The sequence below is a fragment of the Mesocricetus auratus genome, unplaced genomic scaffold, assembly GCF_017639785.1.
Source record: "Mesocricetus auratus isolate SY011 unplaced genomic scaffold, BCM_Maur_2.0 Super-Scaffold_4256, whole genome shotgun sequence".
Taxonomy (NCBI): Eukaryota; Metazoa; Chordata; class Mammalia; order Rodentia; family Cricetidae; genus Mesocricetus; species Mesocricetus auratus.
Window position 1 is genome coordinate 35,344,525 of NW_024429182.1, and position 27,101 is coordinate 35,371,625.

Sequence of the window (27,101 nt, forward strand, 5' to 3'; positions counted from 1 at the left end):
CTAATACCAAGCCCACCTATTATAGTGTTCCAGGGCTGCATTTCCTTCAGTGCAGCTGCTACAGGTGAAGAATGGCAGAAGCATGGTTGGAATCCTGTTGGGTTTACAAATGCCTAAACTATGGCACATTTTCAACCTCAAGGAGGAATCTTGGGTCACTGAATTCTTTCAATGGAAAAATATCTTATAGTTGGTGATGTCTTCACCATGCAGTGAATCCATTCACAATTTAATTCTCTCCCCCTACCCCTGTGTGTGTGTGTGTGTGTGTGTGTGTGTGCTACATGCAGAAGCAAGAGCAGGATGCTCTTTTGCTTTCTGCTTTATTGCCTTAAGACAGGATCTTCACTTAACTGGAAGCTTGCATGTTCACATAGACAGGCTGGCCAATGAGCTCTAAGAATCAGCCAGCATCCTCCCCCCCCCCCAATGCTGGGGATACAGGAATGTGAAATCCTGCCTGCCTTTTCATGTAGGTGCTGGGGATTCACACTCAGGTCCTCGTGTTTGCATAGCAAAATCTCTTACCCACTGAGTCATCTCCACAGGCCCACAATGAACCGATTTCATAGTACAAAAATCTCCAGGAAGAAAAAAATCATGCATAGCTGAACTTGTTAAAAATGACACATTATTTTGTGTGGCACATAACCTCAAGTGCTATCTACTTCTTTCTCTGACCAACCAGCACCGCTTCTAGCAGGCCTTTCCCTTAAAGATTCTTTGAAGGACGCAAACAATTAGTTTCCAGATCAGTTCTTTTTTAAATGGTAAAAAAACAAACCTGGAGCTCTCAATGTTTATTTGCTTTCAAACCTGGTGTGCATACTGGGGCTCAGCAGGGAGCACTTGACACGCAGCATGACTATCTGAGTTTGAATTCCCAGGACAGACATAAATGCTAGGTGTGCACAGAGGCCAGCTGTAATTCCAGCATCTGAAAGGTGGAGGGTGGGAATCTCTGAAGCCAGTCAGCTAGCTAGATGAGACCACTCAGGAAGCTTTGGGTCCACCCGAGTGATCCTGCATCCATGAGTAATGCGCAGAGTGATCAAGGAAGACACCAGACATCAACTTTAGGCCTCTACACACACATACATATATGTGCACACACCCACAAATACACACACACACACACACACACACACTCACCCATGCAACACACACACACACATACACACATGCATACCTGATGTGCTTTATTGCTACACATAAGTGAGATTGAAAACATGAACCCAGAGAATCATGTGGGATGTTTGGGATGGGCTATTTTTATTTTCATACCTTTTTCCTTTCTTTAACATCATAGAGGGCAATGCTGGCAAACAGAGGCTCAATTTCAATCTCAAACCTGTCACAGAGAGAGAAAAAAATCAATATGGTTCTAGCCTGCCTAAGTTTGAATGTTCTAAAAGTGCATGGTTATATAAAATCACTAAAAATGTGAACATGATTCCAGAAATATAGGGATAACCCCACCAATGTGAGAGACACAAGGATACTAATGGGGAAATTATGAGAAGTTAATGGAAAATTCCAGATAATTTGAGGTCATGGTAGAGAGGTTGGTGGTGGTACAGCAAGAGAGTGATGTGAATGGAATTTTAGTCTGATCCAAAACACTACTTCATATACACGTCATGCTGGGGACTCATAAATGCCAGACAAGTATCTGCCACGGACCTACACCCCAGTACTTATTCCTATTGTAGCTGTCATGCTTTAGAGAATAGTCTCTATCTCACGGGCAATGGACTTGCTTACATTCTTCTGCTGGTACTAAATCTCTACTATTTGGGGCTGGAAAGATGGTTCAACCGATAAAAGCAAGTACTGCTCCTGTAGAGATGCCTAGTTTGATTTCCAGAACCAACAACAGGAAACTCACAACCTCCTGTAATTCCAGTTCCAGGAGATCTGACACCCTCTTCTCGGCTCTGCAGGCACCTGGCCTCATATGCACTTACCCCCTCCCCAACATGTACACATAGTTTAAAGAATAATAAAAAATAAAATGCTCCAAAGGTCTACTATTATTCAATTATAACGAATAAGACTTTTTAGATAGATGAAAAGTATCAAAGGCCAGCAGGATAACTAATATTCAACAGGCCAACCTACTACATGAGTGATAGCAAACTCCACCTGGCAAGGCAATGGAGTCACTGCCTATGGAAATCAGTTGCTCCTGTCTGTAATTTCTCTCATGAGTCATGCCATCTCTTCCCTAAGAATAGCTTTGGGTGATTCCTACTACTTGTCTGTGTTTGTCTCATGAAAAGATTCCGTCTTCTGGAAACATACATCTGTGGGAAGTCAGGAGAATGACTTTTCATTTGGCTGTGTATATACTGGGTACCTTGTATTCTCAGAAAGGTCCCAGAGAAAGGAATTTCTTCTCCCTGGGGCATCAGTAGTAAAGAGCACCCCACTGCTTACTCTGAGGCTGGAAGAAGCAGCCTCAGGATTTTACACTATATAGATTTTCCCTTTGATATAGCCCTGAGAAGTCCCCTTTAACCAGCTAACATTTGCCAAAAATGCTAATGTAGATCAAATGCCACCCATTTTCCTTCTCCAGCTTAGCCTGGTTGCCGTGGCTCCTGTGACACTGTAATCCCAGCCATCCTCGAAAGGTAAAGCAAAAGCCAGTACATAGAACGCACAGAGCTACAGTGTCTCTTCCCCTTTTTTCTACATTTATCAATTACAAGCTTCTAGCTTAACCAGCCACACAAATGTAGTTTTACATACTAACACCTCCCTTTTTAGAAATCACAGCCCCTTACTCCATTAGCCCTCCCTGCCTCTTAAGCTGTGCATGAACATTTTACAAATCACATCTCCTCTGAGACTTAAGGTAACATCTTGTTATAGATCTTATCTGATTTCTTGGCCCTGAGAAATGCATGACTGCTATCCTTGCAATTGCCAGAGAATTGCTAATTGTGTCTGTGTGGGTATGTAAACTGGAAAACTTGTGGGATCAGAGAGAGCTTTTGAAGAATAAAGAGACATGATGAGAAGAATACATGTGTGAGCTGATTCATTTCCTTCACCCTCAGATACCCTTAGCAATATTCCACGCTTGCTGTTAGCATCCTGCCAGAACTCAGAGGGCACTGAGGCTGGAACTCAGAGGTCCCCCATAAAAAAGGAAATATTTAATGTATTTTCCTTAGACTTAAGGGAACATTAAGATGGTAACAGGGCCATGATTCCAATAACTGTGTGGCTCATCCTGACAGCTCTGGAAGGCTGTGCACTTGAAGTAGATTGAGAACAGGGATGGAAGGGAAGGTATTAAGCACATGGCAAATACTGAGGTATGCTGGTCTTGTCTGATTTAGAATGAGGAGCTCTTAGGGGATTTATTTTAGGACAAGAGCACTTGCCTACCATATACAGGCTCTAGGTTTGGTTCTGAATACACATCCACCAGATGCCCCACCAAAACCAGAACCAGAAGCCTCTCTTATTAACCTTGACTTCTGATTCCTCCTGAATTCACAGGTTTTAAGAAACACCCCAAAATAATTCTGTCACATGTTATGCATACATGGAAAATATCGGTGTACCTACCAAGTGTCTCAGTTTAACAACCTGTGACTTTGGACACTGCCCACTGATAGCACCAGTTGCTGGACAGTTACTATTGCCTCAGGAGCCATGCAAATTAGGGTGGTTTGTCTTTCAAGGCATATGTGAGGGTGTGGTCTCACTGTCACACAAGTCTTTCTCAAAGAGGCCTTTTCAGGCAGACAAAAGGGTTAGTTGGTCCTTAGCATCGTCAGTGATGAGATAATTATAGTCATGGACAAGAAGTCAAACAAAACTTCCCTAATTCTATTTGTTTACCTTGAAAGTAAGGAAAGAGCACCTCCCTTCCCATTTTCCATGGATGTCCTAAGGATCATGTAAGATAATGTATATAACATATGCAGAAAACAATGCCTAGCAGCAGCATCCTATACCACAGCAAATCCCCGCATCTACCATCAGAAGAAGAGCAAACACATTGCATGTGTATAATAATATTCTACTGGGCAAATAAAATGCTATATTATATACATATATAGGGTATGTTAAATGAAATAAATCCATCTTAAAAAGATAAGTACTATATGATTCCATTTATGAGATGTATTTATCTAGTCAAATTCAGAGACAGAAAGTAGGACAGTGGCTACTAGGAGACAGGGAGGAAGAGGTCATGGGGATTAGTGTTTAGTGGATACTGAGTTCTACTTTGGAAAGACAGAAACATCTGGAAATGAATGATGATGATGGCTGTACAACAATGTTCTTGCATGCAACACCACTGAACTGAACATCAAAAATGGTGGATTTTGTTACTTACATTTGTAACACACATTGCAAATACCTATTATCATTTTTTCTCTTGTCAGAAAAATAGCATTTTCCCCCTTATCCAGTTTTTTTTTTTTTGAGATGGGAGTCTTGCCATGTAGCTCAGGCTGGCACTAGAACCTACTGTGATCCCTCTGCCTTTGTCTTTTCAGTGCTGGGATTACAGGCCTGAGCCGACATGCCTGGAAGGAAATAGAACTTCAATTGCGGGCTTTGCTGTGCTGAGGTTCTCCATGCCTCCTGTATTTAACCACGTACTGTGTGACATGCAAAGGCTCTGAGCACTGCTGTGTAATAGTTAGGTGGGTACTGAGTGTTAGGTTCTTATGGTCCAGGGGAGAAAAGAGTCCATTATGATGCCCTATAGTTTCAGTGTGGTGTACCTCACACACGTGCTCCTCACACATGCCAACCCCTTTCCTCTTTCCACTCCTGTTCTACAGGGAAGGGAGGTGCAGAGGTATGAATTGGCCCGGCAAAGGCCACCCAGCTAGGAACCTCAGAGGCAGGCTGAGAGGATACCTCTCTTCAGCAGAGGGCAACCAGCTAGGTCCACCTGGGACCTGCTGAAGCAGAATCCTTGTGGGGATGGCTATGGGAGGCCTGGCACGATTCAGTGTACATTAACGTTCTAATGCCAAAGAGTTCTCTGAATGGAGGTTACTTTGCGTATGAGGGTATTCAATTTTAAGCTAAAAGATTCCTCTACTTGAAATACTGTTGTGGGATACTTTAATCATAATCTGACACTCCCAAGACTGCCCAGTAAAGTTAAACCTTGAATCAGGGGGCAGAGCCAGCAACTGGCTGATCGGAATTGGTCATAGAGAAGTCAGAAATTTGGATAGAGAAAACACATAGAAAGAAAAGGGTGGGGAGCTTCCTCTTGGTTTTGGGGATGATGAGGAAAGAGATAGGCTAGTTGCTCCTCACCCCAGTCTTTGACTTCTGAGTCAATTCATAAGTAGAATGATAGAGACTTAATTTAAACCTACAAATTATGGCCATGGCAAAGCCAGGGCCGCAGGACAAAAGCGCTTCTAAGCCTCAGCCTGAGTGGCCTGCGGGGCACTGACTGAGGGACCACGGGGCAGCAGATGATAATTAAAATGTCAGTAGATTCATGTGCAGCCACTAAGATGACAGAAAAACATCAAAATACAAAACAGAAAAATATTCTACAGTCACTGTTTTTTCTTGCTACTCAGAATTTGCAGAATTGGCACCAGTGTAATTCTTTTTCTGTGTTCTTGAGGCTTTATCTCTTTTCCAAAAGCAAAGTGGGAATGCTTTTAGAGGTGAAAACTTTTTTAGAAATTTCCTAGCTACTAAACTCTATGGTACTGTAGACAGAACTTCACATACCAACATCAATGGTAAGGTGTGTCTTCTATACTGTTGTTAGTTTTACTATTCATACTTTCACATTTAAAACTCCTAAAATTTCTTCTTTTTAAAAAATCCAGTTTATAGTTAGGATCATTTCTTTGACTTGTCTCTTTTCTCAAGGGTGTACAAATATGAACGTCACTTGAACAGGCCCAGGGCATTGACTACCCACATCAGTTCTATTTAATCTATTTAATTTCTCCTTTAGGATCTGGGGAAACATCATTAGAAACTTACTTGACAAATTCTCATTAAAGAAACTCAAGTGATTCCATGTTTTTTAAATAATTCATGCCGAGCTCAGCAGAACAAGTTTCCCAACCTGTCAGAACAGTTGCTGCGGTTTATATACTAGATAAGACTTGGTATCAATTGTCCTTGGAGGAAGTGCCTCTAGTCCCAGGGACAAACCCACTGCATCTAAAAGTAGCATGAGTATACCGTGGGGGTGAGTGTGCAGACAGTAGTGCAGACTTCCGGAACACAAGTGCACCGTGGGGATGAGTGTGCAGACAGTAGTGCAGACTTCTGGAACACAAGTGCACCGTGGGGATGAGTGTGCAGACTTCCGGAACACAAGTGCACCGTGGGGGTGAGTGTGAAAGAGAAAGGGGACACAACAAAGCCAGCACCGGTCACTGCATGAATCGAGGGGCAGAACCAGGGAGACAAAACATCAGAATCACAGGGTCAGTCACCTGGTCTAATGGCTTCATTTTTAAGAAAGAACCCAAATTCCCAGAGAAGATGACACGGTGGAAAGAAAGCCCTGAACACAGAATCCCAACGTCCAGTCACAAACTTGGAACTATGGAAGTGAGTCTCACATTGACCATGAGACAGACGGCCTTACAGTGTGTGAACAACTGCTTGACTTATGTAATCTCCTCAGCAGGAAACGAGGGCCTTGCACATACTAAGCACATTGTCTACCACTGAGGTGCATCTCCTATATTTACAAAAAAGGTCCGTGATGTGAAAAGCAGAAAGCTAATCTCTAAAGCGGCTTGCAGGTACTCTGGGAGAGCACACAGCAATGTGCTGGGGAGCGTGAAGAAAGTACTGACCTATTTCACTTACTTCACTCTTTACATTTTCTCACACACATTTTATAACGAAGACAATATTTTAATATGCAGTGGTGTGTGCGTGTGTGTGTGCGTGTGTGTGTGCGTGTGTGTGTGCGCGTGTGTGTGTGTGTGTTCGCAGCAACGTGCTGGGGTGCGTGAAGAAAGTACTGACCTATTTCACTTACTTCACTCTTTACATTTTCCCACGCACATTTTATAATGAAGACAATATTTTAATATGCAGTGGTGTGTGTCCGTGCGCACGCGTGCCCCTGCACACATGCACACTGTCAAGAGTTCATGAGCAAACATGAACTGATTCTGGAGTACTGCTGGCTTCCCTGCTATTTTTATCATTATTCATCTATCTGATTTATTTGTAGCATTATGGAATTGTGCTGTCTAGTTTTATGTCACCTTGGCATAGACTGGAAGGAGGGAACCCCAACTGAGAACATGTCTCCCTAAGACTGGGCTGTAGGCAAGCCTGCAGAGCATCTTCTTGATTAGTGATTGATGCGGGAGGGCCCAGCACATCATGGGTGAGGTCACACCTTGGCTGGTGGCCCTGGAAAGGGGGCAGAACAAACTATGGAAAGCAAGCTAGTGAGCAGCACTCCTCCGTGGCCGCTGCATCAGCCCCTACTTCCAGGATCCCACCCTGTTTGATGTTCTTCCCTGACTTCTTCAGTGCCCGACAAAGCATGTGGAAGCATAAACAAAATAAATGCTTTCCTTCTCAACTTGCTTTTGGTTATGGTGTTTCATCCAAGCAATAGTAACCCAACTTAAGACAGGATCAAGCTGAGGGCTTCAAATTTACACATGCTAGGCAAGTACTCTACCACCTAGTTACAGGTCCAACCTACAGTTGTTTTTCTTAATCTAAGAAATTAACAATTACCCTCTATGCCTAACTTTTCTAGACACCTGTGTTTGCTACATATCATAGAAGATCGGTTGTTAAAGGCATGGCACAAATAGAATCCAGGTTTAGTCAACTCTAAGCTTCACTCTCTCTATTACTCCAGTGCTCCCCTCTACTGAAAAGATACTGGGAGAATCTTCCCGTGGGGGACTGATGATTCTGGAATAGCTTTATCTAAAAAGCAAGGTGGATATCAGTACAGTGTGTCTGGTACTCACTTCAGAGTCAGCACCTTGACCAGTATTCTGTTGCCTAGATGTTCCTTAGGACATTCCGGCACTGGACGTATTTCCACAGCATCCTCCTGTTTTGATCACATGACAAAGAAATCATTAGCAACTTTCCACAAGGCTTTGTGGCTGTAGTAAAGCCAGTGAGGAATACTGCTCTGTCTGGAGAGGACAGTTTGCCAACCATGCATCAACGTTCAAAGTCAGCATGCATAGCAAACATCCCTCCTCTGAGAAAAGGAGCACGTGAGCATCTAAGAGAAAGAGACTGGCGGAGGAAGGAAGGAAGTGCAAACATAGCCGGGGCTTAGTAACTTTTACCAGGCAGCATTGCAAGAATGTACAGCTCTAGCCTGTTTTCCCCTCTGAAGCTCCAAATACACCTTCAGAACACTTCTCTTTCCAGCTTTGTTATAAAACTTATATTTACTCTGTGCGTTTGTTGGGGTGGCTGCTTGTGTACTATGTGTCACTTCATGGTAACTCTGCACCCAGTTTGGTGGGATGATCCAATTGGTGAGCTCCCCATGGCTCCATCCTCCTCCCCACGGCCCACCCTCCCTCCCCACAGCTCCACCCTCCCTCCCTACCCCACAGCTCCCATTGCTGAGGGCACAGATGGCATCTTGTTGGTGGAACCACTGCCTTCCCTTCAGAGGAGCGGGGCCTCTGAAGAGCAGCTGGGACTTTCAAGATTACCAGAGCAGATATATGTGCAGGGAAGACCCACTTGCTAGAAAAAACATCACACTTATGTATTTCTAACAGTGACTTTGGTTTGAATTAGAACTATCAGAATCTTCTTTGAAATAAGTTCTAGCTGAGGAAAATTTAAATACATATAGAAGTAGACAGAGTAATAAAGTGAACCACTGTTTATGCAACAGCCAACAACTTCAGCTCAGACCACCTGTTCTGGTCTATATGCTCCCTTTCCAGTTCCCCAGGCTTAATACTGAATTATTTAAAAGCAAATTCCCACACATATAGCTTCATCTGCAAGTATTTTAGTACACATGTGACCTTTTAAAACACCAATAATAACGATGACCTAAAAACTAACTATAATTTCTTACTGTCACTAACTATTTTGCATCAGTTTGCTAAATCAGGATCTAAAAAAGGTTCATATTCATGTCTTACCTTTGGATAATGCATTTCCTAGGCTCCCTGTATTTGAATTTACTGAGGCGTCACATTAATCAGAAACAGGAGATAAAACCCAAGTAGCACAAAGAAGAAATTGGCTGCTTTAGTGAATTCCTGAGGTTTTCATCATCCTGGGATGTATTTATGTTTATGTGTATCTATGTGTACATGTATGCATGTGTGTGTATGCGTATGTATGTGCTTACTTGTGTACATACATGTATATGGTTTATGTGTGTGTGTGTGCATATGAGTTTGTATGCTTGTGTATGTGTGTATGTGTATGTATAGGTGCATGTGTGTGTATAGTATAGGTGCATATGTGTGTTTATATATGGATATGTGTCTGTGTGTGTTTATGTATACATATGTGTGTATGTGCATATATGTATGTATGTGTGTTTATGTGTGTATTTATACATATGTGGTTTATGTATATATATATATATATATATGAGTTTGTGTGTGTTTCTGTATGTGTATGTATAGGCGTATGTGTATGTATAGGTGTGTATGTGTGTGTGTGTGTGTGTGTGTATGTGTGTGTGAGAGAGAGAGAAAAAAGAAGGAGGAATGGAGAAAGCATGATAGTCTTCCATTTGTTGATCCCATGGATCCAGTTGCCAACTCCACAGTTGACTTCTTAGGATTTGGTTACAAGAGTCAGTAGTACTGGCCTCCTCTTTTTAAAGTGTTTTTTAGTTGGGTTCCATCACTTGTAACCAAGAGACGGCAGCTAACTCCTCTGTGATGTGGAATGGAAGGGGACATCTTTCCTAGGGATTGACACAGAAGATGCCCATCACAGAAAGAGTCTCAATCAGGAAAGGGCTTGCACGGTGAAAACTTGGCAGCTGAATCCTACTTTGGCCTTTTCTACAGACTCTTAAAATTTCAACAAAAGTATTTTACCTTCTAATGTTCTTTATTTGGAAATAAAATAGTGGTAACATAAAATAATCTTATTAGTGTTCCATTAAAAAATCAGTATTTATAATCCTTTTAGAGCAAGCAGAATTCACCTCTGTTCCACAGGACTTTCTTGGCTAAGATTCAAATGACAAGCACAAACATGATTTCTTTGAGAACAACTTCAGAATAATAAAGGGTTGGTGTATAGGCTCTCAAGCATTTTACACATTCCAGTTTACAAGTAGCTGGTATGGTAATTATACAGCATTCCTCTCCACTCAATAAAAGCAGGCCACTGGGACCTTAGCTAAGATAGAACTTTCAGCACCCATTTGAATTTCTGCTTTGTCACAAAAACCATAAAACAAAGATCCTTCAAAAACAGTTTATGGTTCATTCTCTGAGTCAAGTCAGACTGGAAATCCTCCCATTCAATCCAGGGAGACTCTGATGGTGAATGTCTGACTCACCCTGTCCCTTCCTGTATTTTCTTCTCTCATCTGATGTCCCCGTTGAGCCTCTCTCTCTGGTTTTTTGAGGCAGGGTTACACCCTAGCTGTCCTGGAACTTGCTCTATAGACAAGGCTGGTCTTGAACTCACAGAGATCGCCTGTCTCTGCCTCTGAGTGCTGGGATTTAAGGTGTGCACCACCACCGCCCAGCACTTTAGTCTCTTATGTTACACTTAGCATCCCCAATCACAGAAATAAACAGAAAAGGGAAAGAGTAAAGGCCACCTGTCAGATTTAATATTTCTTGACAAATCTGATGTTTTAGTCTTAATGCTGTGAATAAAAGTTGAAAAGTTAGAATAACTGACTTTTAAAACATGTCTGTGTTTCAGCAGTATGCCTGGGTCATCATATACAGGCATGTAAGCCAACACAAAGACTGTTAGGGCCCCTGCTTTATAATTTAGTTCACCTTCTGAATCTTGAACAAACTGCTTAAATGTTTCTTCCTTAGTTTCTAATTCAAAATATGGCAATGGTAACATTGCCCATATTCTTCCTAATTTATTTTTTAAAAAATACTTAAAAGTGATAACAAATTTATTTTTATGGGATAAAATATGATGTTTTATGCATTCATTGTAGGAAGATTCTTAAACATTACCTTGCCGATGGTGAGACACTTAAGTCTATTTTTATTAACAACTCAATATACACTACCTTATCATTAATTGTGGTCACCATACAGTAAAATCCAGTGCTCCAGTTTAACTGAAACTTTGTCTTTTTTGATCAGTCTTTCTCTCCTATCTGTCCACCCTATCTGTTAGTTACTTCCTTTATATTTCCTTTCTATGAAACAGTTTTTACATGCCCCATATATGAAAGATACTTCTTGTATGTGTGTGTGTGTATGTGTGTGAGAGTGTGTGTGTGTGCATGTGTGTGTGAGTGTGTGTGAGAGAGTGCATGTGTGTGTGAGAGAGAGACAGAGAGAGTGTATGTGTGTGTGCGCGTGTGAGTGTGTGTGAGAGAGTGTGTGTATGTGTATGAGTGTGTGTGTATGAGTGTGTGTGTGCGCGCGCGTGTGTGAGAGAGAGACAGAGAAAGTGTATGTGTGTGCATGTGTGTGAGTGTGTGTATGTGTGTGAGTGTGTGTGTATGAGTGTGTGTATGTGTGTGAGTGTGTGTATGAGTGTGTGTGTGTGTGTGTGTGTGTGTGTGTGTGTGTGTGTGTGTACTTGCCCATGTGGGCCATAGCTCATCATTAGGCTTCTTCCTCGATACCTTATTTTTGAGTGACTCATCATTTTAGTTAGATTGACAGAGCACCCAGGACCCCTCTGCTCCCCAGGGCTGGAGTTACAGATACATGCCACATGTCCAGTGTTTATGCAGGCACTGGGCAGCAAACACTTTACCCACTGGGCTGTCTCCTCAGCCCCAAGATGCTCACTGATTTATTTAAATCCTTTTTTCAATGTGTCAGATTGCTCTCCAGCTTTCCCATTTATTTATATATGTGTATGTCAGGGGTGGGAGGGGTGGAGGTCAGAGAATAACCTTCTGGAGTTGGTTCTCTCACTCCAGCGTGAGCTCTGGGGATCAAACTCTGGTCATCCGTCTTGGTGATGCACACCACTGCCCAAGGCTCCATCTTTCTGGTCCCATGATTTTACTTTTAATCTGCTTCATATGATTTGAAGCTACAGACAAAACTGCAACTAAGATAAGTAGATAAGAAACCAAGATGATAGGAAAACAAAGATCAGAAGAGAGGAGCAACTGAGGGACCTAAATGTAAGTTGCTGGTGGGGATCTAGGCAAGGAATTCTAAGGATTTGAGGGACACTTCCCCCTTACACCCTCCTAAGTGGTGGGGCTGGAGGGTGAGCAGGTCTCTGTCCTGGGTGACACTGCCACAGTGGACTTGATGCTGCGTGTCCTTCCTGTTGCCTAGTACTGTCCCCCCATAAACCAGTGGGAAGTGAATGGGGGGGCACAGGAACAGAAGGGTCACAGGAGCAGAGGGGTCACAGGAGCAGCACTGCACAGGCGCAGGCCAGGCTTTCTGATGTTACTTGGTCCAGAGACCAAATCTCAAAGATTTACATCCATAGACAGGTGCATTATCTTTCATATAAAGTTTCCCCAAATCTTATTCATTTTTACTATTTGTGTGTGATTGTTTGTATGTGTACACCTGGACATGTGTGTGCCACAATGGGCATGCAGAGGTCAGAGGGCAACTTTGTGGGGTTAGCTCTGTCCTACCACTTTTATGTGAATTCTAGGGATCAGACTCCGGTCTCCCGGCTTGCAGAGCAGGCACTTTGTCTCCTGAGCCACCTTGCTAGCTCCCAGGTCTCGGGTCTTACAACTTAATTTTCTATAAAACTTGAACAGCAGAGATAGAGCAGCTGGCTGTTCTGGCAAGAGCTGGAAGTGTAGGGAACCTGATACACAATGGGAAAGGCTGAAAACCTCATGAGCCAAAACACGTAAGGCTCCAAGGATGGCCACCTCTCATGCCATGCAAAGTGCTCTGGCAAGGGACTCCAGGCAACGTCTAAATTGCTCTGGCCAACTTCAGTAAAGAGGTGGGAAACCAGGATTCTAAAGCTTCACACATGGGGAGCATGGCTGTGGTTCTCTCTCCCAGAGTATGTTCAAAGCAGGTGTTTACACGTGCTCATCTGGGCCCTTGGGGGGTGCCTTAATACCAAGCTTTAAGTAATGTGTGTTTCTGATGGATTAGTTGTGAAACAAAGACCCGGGTAATTGGATGGTTGGCTCTGAACGGGGCTCTGTATACAGGCCTTTGAAATGTTTAGAGGATTAAAGTGCTATGAAAATTCTAGTTGTTTTGAGGATCCCATCAGTGTGATGATTGGCAAGCGGCTCTGCTATGACACAGGTGTGCCTAAGTGAAAACCAGAGTCACACAGTGAGCAGCCTGACATTCACATGGTGCTCTGCAGGGGCAGAGAGCAGAAAAATGCTGTGATAATTTATTGCCGCCCATATCCTCCTCTAAGGAAACCTGCACCCACCTCGTCCACGGATGGATACAGGGCAAAGAGCTCAGCCGGTCTATTGGTCTTTCGGGCCTCCTCTTTCTCTTTCTCAAAGTCCTCAGCACTAAGAAGCTGCAGCAGGTTCTCCAGCCGCTCATCAGGCTGCAGGCTGCGGAGGTCGAAGTCACAAGTAGTGAGGGGGCCCTTCCCAGACACATCACACAGCACCTTTAAGCGGCAGGGTCCTGTCTGTTAGAGAAAACAATTGACCTTCATGAGGGTCTAGGTGTACGGAAAAGGGGCCAGTCAAAGAAACACACCCTGAGCAGAGCCAAAGAAACACACTCTGGCCCTGCAACCAGAACTAAAGAAATGTACCCTGACCCTGAAACCAGTGTCAAAAGAACACACTTTGTCCGTGGAATCTGAGTCAGTGAAAGAAATGCACCCTGGCCCTAAAATTAGAGCCAAAAGGCTAAAAAGGACCAGAGAAAGAAACACACTTTGGCCCTGAAACCAGAGCCAAATCTGACCTTAATCCTGTGTAGAAAAGTAACCAATCCTCGAGCAGAGCTCTAGCCAATCTGAGCTCAGCACTGAAATCAGACCAATCCCTACCCTGGAAAAACTTCCCCACCCCCAAGAATCCCTATATAAACCCTGTGTATGTTCAGCTTGGCTGGTTCAGCTGCTTCCTTCCAATAAACCCCTTCGATGAGCTTTGGGTGAAGATCTTCTTTTGCTGTGATGGAGCAGAGGTGACCTTGGGCAGAGCAGAGCAGAGCGAGCAGGGCTGTAACAATCGCCCGGGAAACCTTCCCTTGGCAGAGCAGAGTTGATACACTCCGCTCCCAGCTCTCCGCTCTCCAGGAGCAGAGATGAACTGTAGCAACTTCGCCCGAGAAACCTCTTGCCCAGTAAAACTGCTACACTGGGCGAACATCCTCAGCTGGAAGACCCTGTCCTGCTGGAGTGGAGCTGATACACTGGGGAAGCCTTTCAGTGAGGCTGGGCTGTAAGCTGCTAAGCTTACTGCAACCTGTGGTAGTCCTTGGCTCCCGAGCTCCAGGATACCTTTCCATCTGAGCTGTGTAACACTCAGTATCCTGTGGCTCCCGAGTGCCAGAATACCTGACCCACTCCTGTTCCATCCCCATCTGCCCGAAACGTTTACACTAGAGGCACAGATGAGAACTAGGCTCAGGGGAAACTCAAGACTGCTCTAGCTGGGGTCTATATAATCTCAGGTCTCAAGGAAGTTTTTTGTTTGTTTTGTTTTGAACAAACTAAAGACTTGACACAACTGGTCTTGTCTTCCTGGTGGAACAGACTATCCTGAAGTGAGGTGCTCTTTCCCTGGAAGCATGCCATTATTCATCAGGTAGATAAGCCAGTCCTGAGCAAGGATTTGAAACCACATTGTGTTCCTAGTAGTTGTTGGCTGAAGCCAAGTCTCTCGGGAACCACACTCACATCTCAGCCCAGAGCTAAACAGAGTTGAGACAAGGGGTAGAACAAAGAGCCTGGACTGCAAACCTAATCAACTTCAGAGCTTGGGATATGAGGCTAGAAAATAAGATGAACTCATAGGAACCTTCATAAAATGCATATACACTCTAAAGCTGAATGTTAAGTTTACAAATGCAGATATATGGGATCAGGGGCACACTTAGTCACTACAGCAGAGCCTGTGTGAGGCTGGGTGCCCCACAAAGTAACCATCGGACTTTAATGATGGCTATAGGAGCAAGCACCAGCAAAGAAAAACTGCATGGGCTATTCAAGCAACAGCTTACATCTGCAGTGGGAACTCATTCGCCTGCTTGTCTTCTCCCCTACACATGAGCCCGATGGACTAGCACACCAACATTAAGAAAGCCTTTTAGATCACTGCTATATCTTCCAGATTTCTGTTGTAAAATACATATAGCGTAAAATACATCCTCTCAGTTATCTTTTGGTAGAGTAAGAACATTTATACTAGAGTACAACTATCCTCATTGTCCATCTTCATGATTCTTTGCAACATGCAAAACTGAAACTCTACCCACAAAACAGTAACTCCTCATTCCTCCCCAGTTGCCAGGCAACCACATTTGATGTGCCACTCTTCCACAGTGGATACCTGGGTTGCTTCCATCTTTTGGCTACCAGGAGTAATGCTTCTGTGGACATGGGTGTATACAGCATTGAATCATAAAGTAACAATTTTGTGAAAATGATGGCAACAATAATAACAGTAGCCACCATTTATTAGGTACTGGGCTTGTTGGCATAAGTGAAGCTGACATTATTCAAAATCTTCTGACTCACTCACTCCCCCAAATAACCTCATGAGATACTTTGTACTATCCTTGGTTTCCAGGGAATAAAACTAGAACCCAGAGAGGTTAATGATAGGGCCTGGGGACAGGGAGGTGGTGTGAGGGGATCAATAAGAAATGTTAGGCAATCTGACAGTGAAGGCTTTGAATCACCCTGGGTCTAACAGGCAGGGGCCCACCATAGGTCCCTCCCTGAACTACAGACCCTTCACTTTTCCCGTCGTAATCACTGTGCTTTGGGGGTTTCTATTTGAATACAGATTTCTACAGCTACAAACCAGTTTGAGGAAAATGGTCACTGACTCAGACAGTAGAGTTCCTCCTATTTGGATGGTCTACAAGTCTTACACTTATTCTAGTTCTTTAAAAATTAACAGCATGCCTTGGAAAGAGCTACCCTGTCACCTGGTAACCATGTTTGTTGATTGGAAATACCTGAGTGGCTGGTTCACTGCACTCCAGAGTTTCTGACTCAAACGTCTGTTTCTGAAGCGTCTTGTGAAAATCTCTCCGTGATCCAGTTTTCTTAAAGCTGCAAAACTCTGAACTTCCTTGGTTTCTTTCATTGTTGATGTGATTTGATTTGGAGAGAGATGGGGAACAGGAGAGAGGAAGGAAGAGACAAAGCATTAGATTAAAAACAAACTAATGACATGAGGGCAGACAAAGTTGTAGAGGAGCTTTAAACAGAGGACAATTGTAATGCCTCCGTCTAATTATGCACCCAGCCTCACACAAGGCTCTGCTGTAGTGACACACACTCGCCTCCTGGCTGGCCATTATGAAAGGCAGGGATGGCCTGGGAAAATGCCACTGTAGAGGTGTGGTCACTTCAGCTGTGGGGCACTCAGCTCCAAGCTGAAGCTAAACTGTGACCATGTAAGAAGCTGAAATAAATCTAGCAATGTGTTGAAGCAGCAAATAGAGATTGTTTGAAGATAATACAGAGGAAGCCATCTCATCTCTATGTCAATGTTCTTAATAATGAGTAAGAAAAGCAGGACATGGCTAAGGAAAAAATATACAAAAATGATGTATGAACCAACATTCTTTGTTAACATCCACAGCCCCACTCTGATAACCTCACTACAACTTCATCAGAGGGATGGGGTGTAGGTCAGTGCCAGTGGTAGAGTGCTTGTGCTTGCCCCACAAGCACGAGGGCCTACACTCACTGGCATGTTAGCTCGTTCGTTCTCTCTCTCTCTCTCTCTCTCTCTCTCTCTCTCTCTCTCTCTCTCTCTCTCTTCCTCTCTCTCTCCCTCTCTCTCCCTCCCTCCTTCCTTCTGTCCTCTTCCCTGTCTGTATCTCTCTGTTTTTATGTCTCTCTCTCTCTCTCTCTCTCTCTCTCTCTCTCTCTCTCTCTCTCTCTCACACACACACACACACACACACACACACACACACACACTATGGAAGAGGTCTAAATTAGAATGGCCAAGGCTATCACTGAAGAATTGAGATGAGAGAGAAGATACTCTTAAGTTGTCATTTTATACCCACAGAAACCAATAGTATATTCCCCATTTTTTTAATGACTGAAAGGGTTATTGGAAAACATGCTACAAAGCGTATGCACACTTAATTGGTGTGCTCTCAGCATTTATTGTAAGGACTGCACGGTTGGTAAAGGGACATGTAATTAGGTGAGAATTTATTTAGGTAGGTCAAATGGCCTGCAGGTAAAGCCAGAACTGTAGGAAGGCCAGCAACTATTCAAACACAGTTCACAACTCTCTGAGAGGGAGGGGCATTGGAGGAAGAGTGTGACATACACAGCAGGTATCAAGGGCACATTAGTTCATTGTATTAAGTAAGGAAGCAGGAGAAGCCCCAGTGCCTTTAGTTGGGAGGTCAGGACAGTAGATGTTACTGTGCTCAGAATACAAACAATTTGTTTTGAGAAAAGAGACACACAGCCCAGAAGTTCTCTGCAGAGCAACCCGGCAACTATTCCAAGCCTGACTTGCTATGACTGGCCAGCTTCAGTGTCCCCTGGCCATCTGTGTACCCAACCCAATCTATAGTAATAAGGCAGGGTGAAAAGCTCCCTGAATTAGGAACTGAAAAGAAGGAAATGTCCATAAGAATACATACTTAGAAAAAAAAAACAAGAAAAGGACCCACAACAATTTCTAATTTGGAGTTCCTAAACAGCTGAAAATAAACAAAAATTAAAATATATATCACATTGTTCAAAAACATCAATGAAAAAGGTATTCCTGGGGATGTCATAAAACAATTGGTTGGATATAATAACTATTTTAAATATTTCAGAGAATTCTTTTGGTTCTAGTTGCTTTGAGGTTGCAAATGAATAGTGTATTATAACTGAACAACATTTATTTTTATAAAATTTACTTTCTTTTAATGGAGTTTGTTAGGAGAAGGCCTGGTGTGGGTTATCTTAAGTCTGCCAACTTCTTGAAAGTTATTCTCAACCATATAGCTCTAGGGATCCATGTGGAGGGGGATGGCAGGCCTTTTTGGTGCACAGAGGGGGAAAAAGGCAGAGGGAGAGCATCAAGATGGCTCACATGGGTGGTGCTTGCCACCAAGGCTTCAGAGAGGAGCAACTCATGCAAGTTGTCCTCTGATGTCTGCACAGCTGTGGCCTGCACTCAAATACTCACGGTCACAAACAAGTAAGTAAATGAAAAAAGCAATGGATGATATAGTCCATCACCTCACCCACTTAGCCACACTCTGGGTGATCTAATACCCGGGAACAAGAAACAACTTAACTAAAGTAGTGGCAAAGTTAGGCAAGTAAGAAGTACTGTCCTGTAATTAGATCCCGAATGAGGAATGAAGACTCACTAGAACTGTGGTTATTAGCTCGGTAAAGCCCTATGGGAAGCAGGAAAACCAGCCCCTCAGCAGGAGTTCTAACCCCCACAGTGGTGTCTGCAGGTACTGTCTTAGAACTGTCCCCTCCAAAGAGAACTAATTCAGAAGCTCCTTTTCAAGGAAAACTTGGGCCATGGGGGGGGGGACACTCAGGAAGCAGCTGACCTAAAGGCCTGAGGTGCAGGTGCCTTAGCAACTAGGACTATGCCTATGTTAACACACTCTTCCCTCACCCCCACGTCTCATAAATTATACCTACTTCTAAGAATGTTTACTTACAAACGTGTAAACACACACCCATGTGTACACACACTAGCACACAACACACACGTACAGGCATGTGCCTGCTTTCATCATCAGCTTCAGGTCATGTCTCTGCCTGGGGTGAGGGATGGGCAGGGATAAATTAGAAGATCTCTTTCCTGAATTGAATTTGTGATTTGATGATAAAAAGTCTACCTATTACAGCAAGCAAAATAAAATCTGGTTTGTTCTTCTAAAGACCCTTTTGGGGATATAGAATGCACGTCCTTTTTTTTCCTGTTTTATGCAAATAGATGTACCCACCCCTTCCATTTTGTTAGACTGTCTTGTGAAGTTCTTTACAAGGATCCCAAAGGCATTGGCAAACCAATTAATTAGAGGTCGATGGAAAAGCTATTTTTTATGTTTTAGCCCGATACTGACGTCACCTTTGTGACTTTTGCCAAGGAAAGCAGTGAGACTAGTGTGTCCATGTTAGAGTCAGAGCAAACTTTTCTCCCCTTCCTCATAGCCTCTACCATCCACTTCCCCATCTGAAAACCTCAGAGACTCACAATGTTCCCCTTGGAAGCAGGGATGACACTGACTGGGGAGAGGCAGGGACTGGCAAGTACGAAGAGTGACTCACTCCCCAAGTGCCAGCATGGAAGAAGCCACCACTGGGTAGGTACTAAGACAGCTGGCTCATTGACTCTGGCTACAGGCATCCCAGCCTACTCACCCCACCCTGGCAGCTTAAACAAAGCCAGGTTCCCAGGGAGCCTGTGTGCAGACAGGAGAAATATGGGAAAGTAGACAGACTGGGAGAATGGCTGTCCACACAACATGAATACAGCCAGCAGCTTCCCAGGAGAATCACACGCTTTGTCTTAAACACCCTTCTGACACACTCAGAAACACCCAAACACTGAAGACTTGGTGAAGGCGTTCTTTTTAGAGGCCAGAACGTGCAGCAGGCAGAATCTGGCTCTTGGGTGGGAAGGGCCTGAGTTCAGATGCTGACTCTTTATGAACCAAGAGAGAAATCTGGGCAGGTGGCCTCATGTCTCTCAGCCAGTTTCCTCAGGACAACCGAAGCTCATTTTAAGTGTCAATTTTGAAGATCAGAGAACAACTGTGTCCTTCTTTTTCCTCCCTCCTCTTCCTTCTTCTCTCCCTCTCCTCCTGTTTCTCAAACACTCTCTACTTTCCTTCTTCTTCTTCTTCCTATATAATTAAGCGTTAAACCCTTTAGGTGTATTGGAACAAGGTAGCCATCTATGTCTCAGGGTAGAAAGTAGCCTCAGAAGTCCAGAATTAGAACTTGAGTCCACGACAGGGTAAGGAATGCATTTATCATGAAAGTGCTGCCTGCATGAAGCGTCCAGTCAGAGCCCAAACAGTGCAAGGAAGATGTCAGAGCATGGCAGCCTGGCACATGGTCTCACTGAGCCCGAGTCTAATAAAGACGCACTTATAAGAAGGGACACCTGACATGAGCTGTCAGACTCGGGTTCGGTGACAAGGCTCCATCCTGTGGTAGAACATCCTGATACTTTGTCAGTGCAAGCTAAAAGAGGTTCACACAGGCAGGCACGGCGTGGCTGGTGTCAGAACCAGAACAGGAGGAGGAGGGAGCTACATTCTGCCAGAGAAAGGAGTTAAAAAGGAGAAGGAGACCACTAGAGCAGACACCATGGCGATGGATGCCCATGTCAACAAGAACTCGGGTTTCACTCTATTCAGTGAAAGGACTGGAAGAGCAAAAAAAAAAAAAAAAAAAAAAGAGCTCCCTTTGCACATGCAGCTTGGCTGCTGAGCACTGCTGTCCACTAAGGCAAAGTGGCATCTGAGAGCCACGGCTAATTCTGGGGGAGGAAGGAAAAAAATCTAACAGTTCCTGGAATACCGAGTGTCAGAGAGCAAGGATGTCTTCACTGACTTCTGGGGTCATGTAAAAAAAGACATAAGTGCCAGTCAAACAGACTGATACCTTCAAACTGAAGACCACTGGAACATGAATCAAATCATTCAATAAGACAGGAAATTATAACTCCATATTGATGGATCAAAGTGAAGGTCTGATGAGGAATGGGATATCATAACAAACCCAAAGGGGGTCTATAGAATAGCTGGCCCCAATCTCAAAAGGTAGGAAAGTAAGAATACACACAGAGAAGGTCTTCCAGCATGACCAAGGGCATGTGACATTTCAGTGTACCATGCAGTTTGGAACTGAATTCTTTTGCTCTCCAAAGAACGTTTTTTGGCCATTTGATGAAAATGGAAATCTGAGGATTCAGTAGTAATGAAATATTAATATTAATTTTCAGAATGTGTGGGTCATATGGCAATAGTGAAAAATGTCCTTGTTTGTAGCAATTACACACTAATGTAGATAGGGCGATGGGAAAATCAGGCCAGGAGTTTGGTCTCACGTGGTTAATGATTAGGAAGAGGTCTTGGTTTATGTTTGCAATTTTTTTTATAAATTTGAGAATGTCTCCAAATAAAAGGAAAGCAGTATGTCAGGCACCTGGGACTGCAGTAAAAATTGCTGGGGCTCTAATCAGGCCCCTGTTACCAACCCATGCATCAGTTTTCCAGCTGCTGTGAGCATAGGAACTGTTGACTCATCTTTCCTTCCTGTCCCCCATGCCAGCCTATTACTTTGACTTCGTGGTAGCTATAAAGATTGGTATCAGAAAACAACAGTCCTACACTTCAGACAATTTCACAGTCTGGCTTTTCTCTCCACAACACTATTGCAGTCCACGGCTAACTAGGATCTGAGACCCCATCCTTAGTAGACTCCTCTCCAGAGTTTCTCTAAAGACCCCATGCGCCTGAATCCCTGCCCCAGGTTCTGTTTCTAGGGTAGCAACAAAGACATGCCAGCTGTTATCGTTAGCATCAGTGACGATACTGTCTCATGCAATGTCAATGGATGCACTGTAACTCCAGATATTTCATAAATACACAGAATTTAATGTCTAATACCCCCATTTCTGCAGAACTACCTTGTTTTGTAGGGGAAATGTACTTAGCTATCAGAAACAAGGACAGAGGTCTGAAAAGAGCCCATTTTAGTATTCCACTTTATAGGATGCTACAAAGACTGATTGAGTCTACTGTCCTGATTAAATTTGTGCCACCCTCCACCTCCAGATCTTCATTTGGTCCGCTTCTTAGGTGTTCTCCTAAAGCTATGGTCTAAAATAGGAGACAGATATTTGCTTATTAAGTTTTATTCATCTTATCATTCAACAAACGTTTCTAATTTTAATTCTCTTGAGAATAAGATACCAAGGAGAATTCATACAAATTATACCTGAAAGCTGTACCTGCCCTCAGGGAAGTCAGTCTACTGAGAAAGATGCCACAGATAACAGCAAAGACACTTTAGATGGCTAACTACAACTCAGTGACGTGTGTGACAAAAGCTTCAGGAGAAACACTAATAAGATGTTTCAAAAACTCACAGAAGGACGTGACAGTTTCTAGCCACCCTGGTAAAGATTTGGTAGAAGCCTTTGACTAGGGCCTCACAAGGTAGGTCTGAAGCAGGTCGTGGTGATGTCCACAGCCAGGTTGTTACCATGTAGGCCGATGAGCCTTGCTTGCTCGCCACGCTTTAAGAAAGCAGAGCACCTTGACAGCTAGCACAACAAATGCGTGTCATAATAAGCAATTATTGATCGGGGAGACATTTTTATGGTGTTTTGGGAGTAACTGAATTATATGCACTGATGTGTTCAATTTTTAATTGTTTACCAGTTCACTGGGAGTAAAAATGGAGCAATAAAACAGATGATACCCTATTCCTTGATATCCCCACTCTCCTTGAGCATGACCTTCCGGCAGTATTGCCTTAATCACTCAGGATGAAAGACAAACTCCAGGGACTTTATGATGCTGCCATAACACCCATGAAATGTTTCACTGTCACCGTGGATAAAACACCAAAAATAAATAGCACGTAAACATGTTTAATCACTGGAGAGTTTGACTCACCACCAAGACATGGAAAACATTCAGAAGTTAATCACCCCCAGCTTCATTTAGAAAAAAAATGACAGGGAAAATAGTGCTTAAGATCCTTACTATGCCCCCAAAGGATGCTATCAAACACACATCCACACAAAATTAGGAAGGTGTTACGAAAATTAGATAAGAAGTGAGCACAGCCCCTCACTCATCATCAAGTCTGTGCCTATTTTCAAAACATGTTAAAGAAAAAGGGCCAAAAAAGTGTTAAACTTGGCAGTGTAGACATGAAACATAGAAAGAGATCTATTCAAGGAATCTTCTAGCCTAAGAATCACAGGCAAACATTTCAAATAAGAGGATTTTTTTTTTCTGGGCTTGTGAGTTGGATCAGAAGGTAAATGTGCTTGCTGCTAAGCCTGATCACCCAGGTTCAATACCCAGGCCCCAAGGTGGAGGGAAAGGGCTGCCTCCTGCAAGCTGCTCTGACAGACTTCTAAGCATGCACAGACATGTATGTACGCATGTGTGTAAAAACTGGAAAAATGTGAATATATTTCTCCTACAGGAGATCATGTATTATATACATAATTCAACCTTTCCACATTCATTGGTAAAAATAAGTCTAGACCTCTCTTTTGTCCTTCACGTTGGTACTATCTATCTGATTTAAGCACTTCAATGACAGAATTTGAATGGCAAATGCCCTGCAGAATGATGGGAGTGGGAGGGAATGCAAGCGGCCATTACCCCACACCTCTGCCCACTAAGTGGAATTCAGAGCCATTATCACAGAGAACAAGGGCATAAAAGTCTATCTCTAGATATTACCGAGAAATGTAATAACAGCCAGGAGATAATTGAGGAATAAAGAAGCTACCTAAATCAGTGCTTGACTGCATGGTTTTGGATGACAAAGATGTGTCCATAAAAGGCAAAATGGCTTCATTAAGATCACACCTCTGGAGAAAGCAGGCTGTCACCCATCCCCAAAGTACAGTAAAATATATAGTACAGAGTTTAAGGCTTATTCCCTTGACATGCTAATTGAAGTGTTTATCATGATATTTCACTTTTTATAAGTATAAACAATAGTTAATATTTACTCAATTATTACTATAGTAATGAGATCTTTAAAATCCCATTTCACTAACAATAGTAAAATATGGGTATATATTAGAAGTGTTTATTTTATGGGTATGGGTGCTTTTGCTTGCATTATGTCTGTACACTCTATGTTTGCCTGATGCCTGCAGGGGCTAGAAGAGGGCATCGGATCTTCTGGAACAAGAGTTATAGATAATGGTGAGCCACCATGTGGGTGCTGGGAATGGAACTTTCTACAACTGCAGTTAAGTGCCCTTAACCACTGAGCTATCTCTGCAGTCCTTATAACATGTATTTTAACACATATATATTAAATCACTATATGCCCGGGGTGACCTGGAACTCATAGTCTTCCAGCCACAGTTTCCCTAGTGCTGGAATTACAGGCATGTGCCATATGGCCCAGCAGGAAGGAAAAGTTCTTGTGGGTTAAATTATAATTTTGTAAGTCCCATACTATAAATCTTTTTTTGTTTTGTTTTGTTTTACGAGACAGGGTTTCTCTGTATTGTTTTGGAGGCTTTCGGTCCAGCCTGGCCTCGAACTCACAGAGATCTGCCTGCCTCTGCCTCCCGAGCCTATATTATAAATCTTATAATTTCCTGACGTCTTATCACTTTCCAATGAATAAATTACAGTGTCTGTGGCATGAAATATAACGTGAATTATCAAACTTCAGGAAATCTTTTATAATATTGAGTTGTCCTGTTTTTTAAAAAAATCTTCATACAATATTAATAATTGGTCTAATTTACATTACTTGTCAATTGGGTAAGAACAATTCAGCCACATTGTATATTATTAATAAATAAAAACAATAGCCAATAGTGATGGACTTATGCTAAAAGCCTAAGTTTTATTTGATTGTTGCTTTAATATGCTTATTGACTGAAACTGACAAGGTAAGTACTATGTTCTCTCTCCTGTTCTTTCCTTCTCTCCTCCCAGTGCCAGGATTGGACCCAAGGCCTTGTACATGATTGGTAAGCACTACAGCACCAAGGCACAGTTCTGGCCCCTATATTCAAGGTGCTATTCTAATTGCTACCTGCCCTGTGAGGAGACAAAGCATCAAGGAATAAATTAATTTGCCTTGGGCCTTGGGTAATTCAGCTGCTAAGCAGCAGAGCCAGGACTTGAAGATGTTGCGTCCTTGTGCCCACTATTTTTGTTACTGTTGTTTTGTTTTGTTTTAATTTGAATCAAGCTGGAACCATCTAGGAAGAGACAAGTTCAGTTGAAGAACTGCCTCTATCAGATTGCCTATAGACAAGTCTTTGGGGCATTTTCTGACTTAATGATTAATGTGGGTTGGCCCGGCCCACAATGGGTGGTACCACCCTTGGATAGGCGGTCCAGAGTAGTATTAGTAAGCAGGCTCAGCAAGCCAGGGGAAGCAAACCAGAAAGTAGTGTGAACTAGAATTCGGTGAAAGAAGCTGTGTCTGAAAAGACTGAATGGCTGATACAATACAATGATATGAAGAAGCTGGAGTGTTGCAAATCCACAGTCCAATTATACTTTTCCTTGGGCTAGATTTAGTCCCCTATTAGCCATTCCTAACTGGTCTCTGTGTTGGAATTAACATCCTGTGACTATTAAATAAAAACGTTTTTGGAATTTAACTTATCAGATCATTAGCTTCCATCAACCCAAAAGCTAAGAATGTTATCAGACAGCCTCCGAGACATGTAGGAGAGATTTCCTCCCATCTTATTGTAACTCACCACTCTGGTGCATCCACTAATGTATTTTTAAAATACCTTGGCTGATAACTCTTTGTTCTGTTACTGTAAAACTCCACAAAACTGCTTCCGTGTTGGAACATTATATTTGATGAGATCTAAATGTATGTTCCCTAGCCATAATCATTCATATTTGTTCCAGAATAAACCATGTCTTTGAGCTCTTTCCTCCATGGCCTCTGCTTTAGTTTCTGCCTCTGGGTTCCTGCCCTAACTTACTCAGAGATGACTGTGCTAGGGACATGGAAGCCAAATGAATCCTTCCTCCCAAGTTGATTTTTGGTCGGTGTTTTATCACAGTGATGGACAGTAAACTCAGTCCTGTTTAATTCTATAAAACAGTGTAATCAACCACAGCAAAAAAAAAAAAAAAAAAAAAAAGACATGCTTCATTTTGTATTTCTACCCATCCCACTTGTGATATACGACTTCTGTGGTGGTTTAAATAAGAATGGTTTCCATGGGATCCTATGTTTGAATACTGGGTCCCAGCTGGTGAAGAGTTCGGGGATGATGAAGAGGCGTAGTCTTGTTGGAGAAGGTGTGTCACTGGGGGTGAGGTGGGAAGGTTCTGAGGTTTCAAAAGACTGGGCCATTCCCAGTGTTCTCTCTCTGCCTCCTGCTTAAGGACCAAGCTGTGAGCTCTCAGGGTTCCTGCCGTCATGCCTCTGCTCCACCACCATGGACTCCAGTTCTCTAAAACAGCAAACCAGCTAAACATTTCTTTTTCTAAGCTGGTCACAGTGCTTTGTCACAACAATGGAAAAGTAACTATGACAGTTACAATCCATGCTGTTAGGAGTACAGTTCTGAGTTTTAACAAATGAACACAGCTATGTAACCACTGTTTCAATTAAGACACCAGTCAGTTTTACAAACTCTCCAAATTCTCCCACACCCTCTGTAGTCAACCCCTTTGCCCAATTCCAGATTCTGGTAACCACTGGCCTCTTTTCTATCTTTAGGACTTTACTTTTTCTAGAATTTCATATGAATGGAATCAAACATGCAATTATTTACCGGCTGGCTTATTTTACTTAGCACAATGAATCTGGTAACATCCTGGTGTTGCAAGAGTAGTAGTTTAAAAGTTCCATTGTATTGCTGAGTAGTAGCCCATTGTATGAACTCACCAGAGTTTGTTTTCTTATTACCCTATTGTCATTTGTAATGTTGGTACCTACAAATAAAAATGCTACAAGTACTTGCATAGAGACCTTTATGTGAACCAGGTTTTCATTTCATTTAGTCAAATCCCTAGAGATGGGATTTCATGGTATATACTGGGGGTATGTGCACATATAATATATATATATATATATATATA

General features: G+C 42.9%; 1 protein-coding gene across 2 annotated transcripts in view; it reads right to left on the minus strand.

Moving 5' to 3' along the window:
• Nucleotides 1-27,101, minus strand: part of Dock8 (dedicator of cytokinesis 8) — a 211,301-nt gene that overhangs the window by 123,160 nt on the left and 61,040 nt on the right. For both annotated transcript variants that reach the window (XM_040746178.1, XM_040746185.1), the window contains 4 exons: nucleotides 16,278-16,401; nucleotides 13,555-13,767; nucleotides 7,977-8,062; nucleotides 1,285-1,351 (listed from right to left, as the gene is read on the minus strand). In XM_040746178.1, coding sequence (XP_040602112.1) covers nucleotides 1,285-1,351; nucleotides 7,977-8,062; nucleotides 13,555-13,767; nucleotides 16,278-16,401 — 490 coding nt within the window. The remainder of the gene's footprint in view (nucleotides 1-1,284; nucleotides 1,352-7,976; nucleotides 8,063-13,554; nucleotides 13,768-16,277; nucleotides 16,402-27,101) is intronic.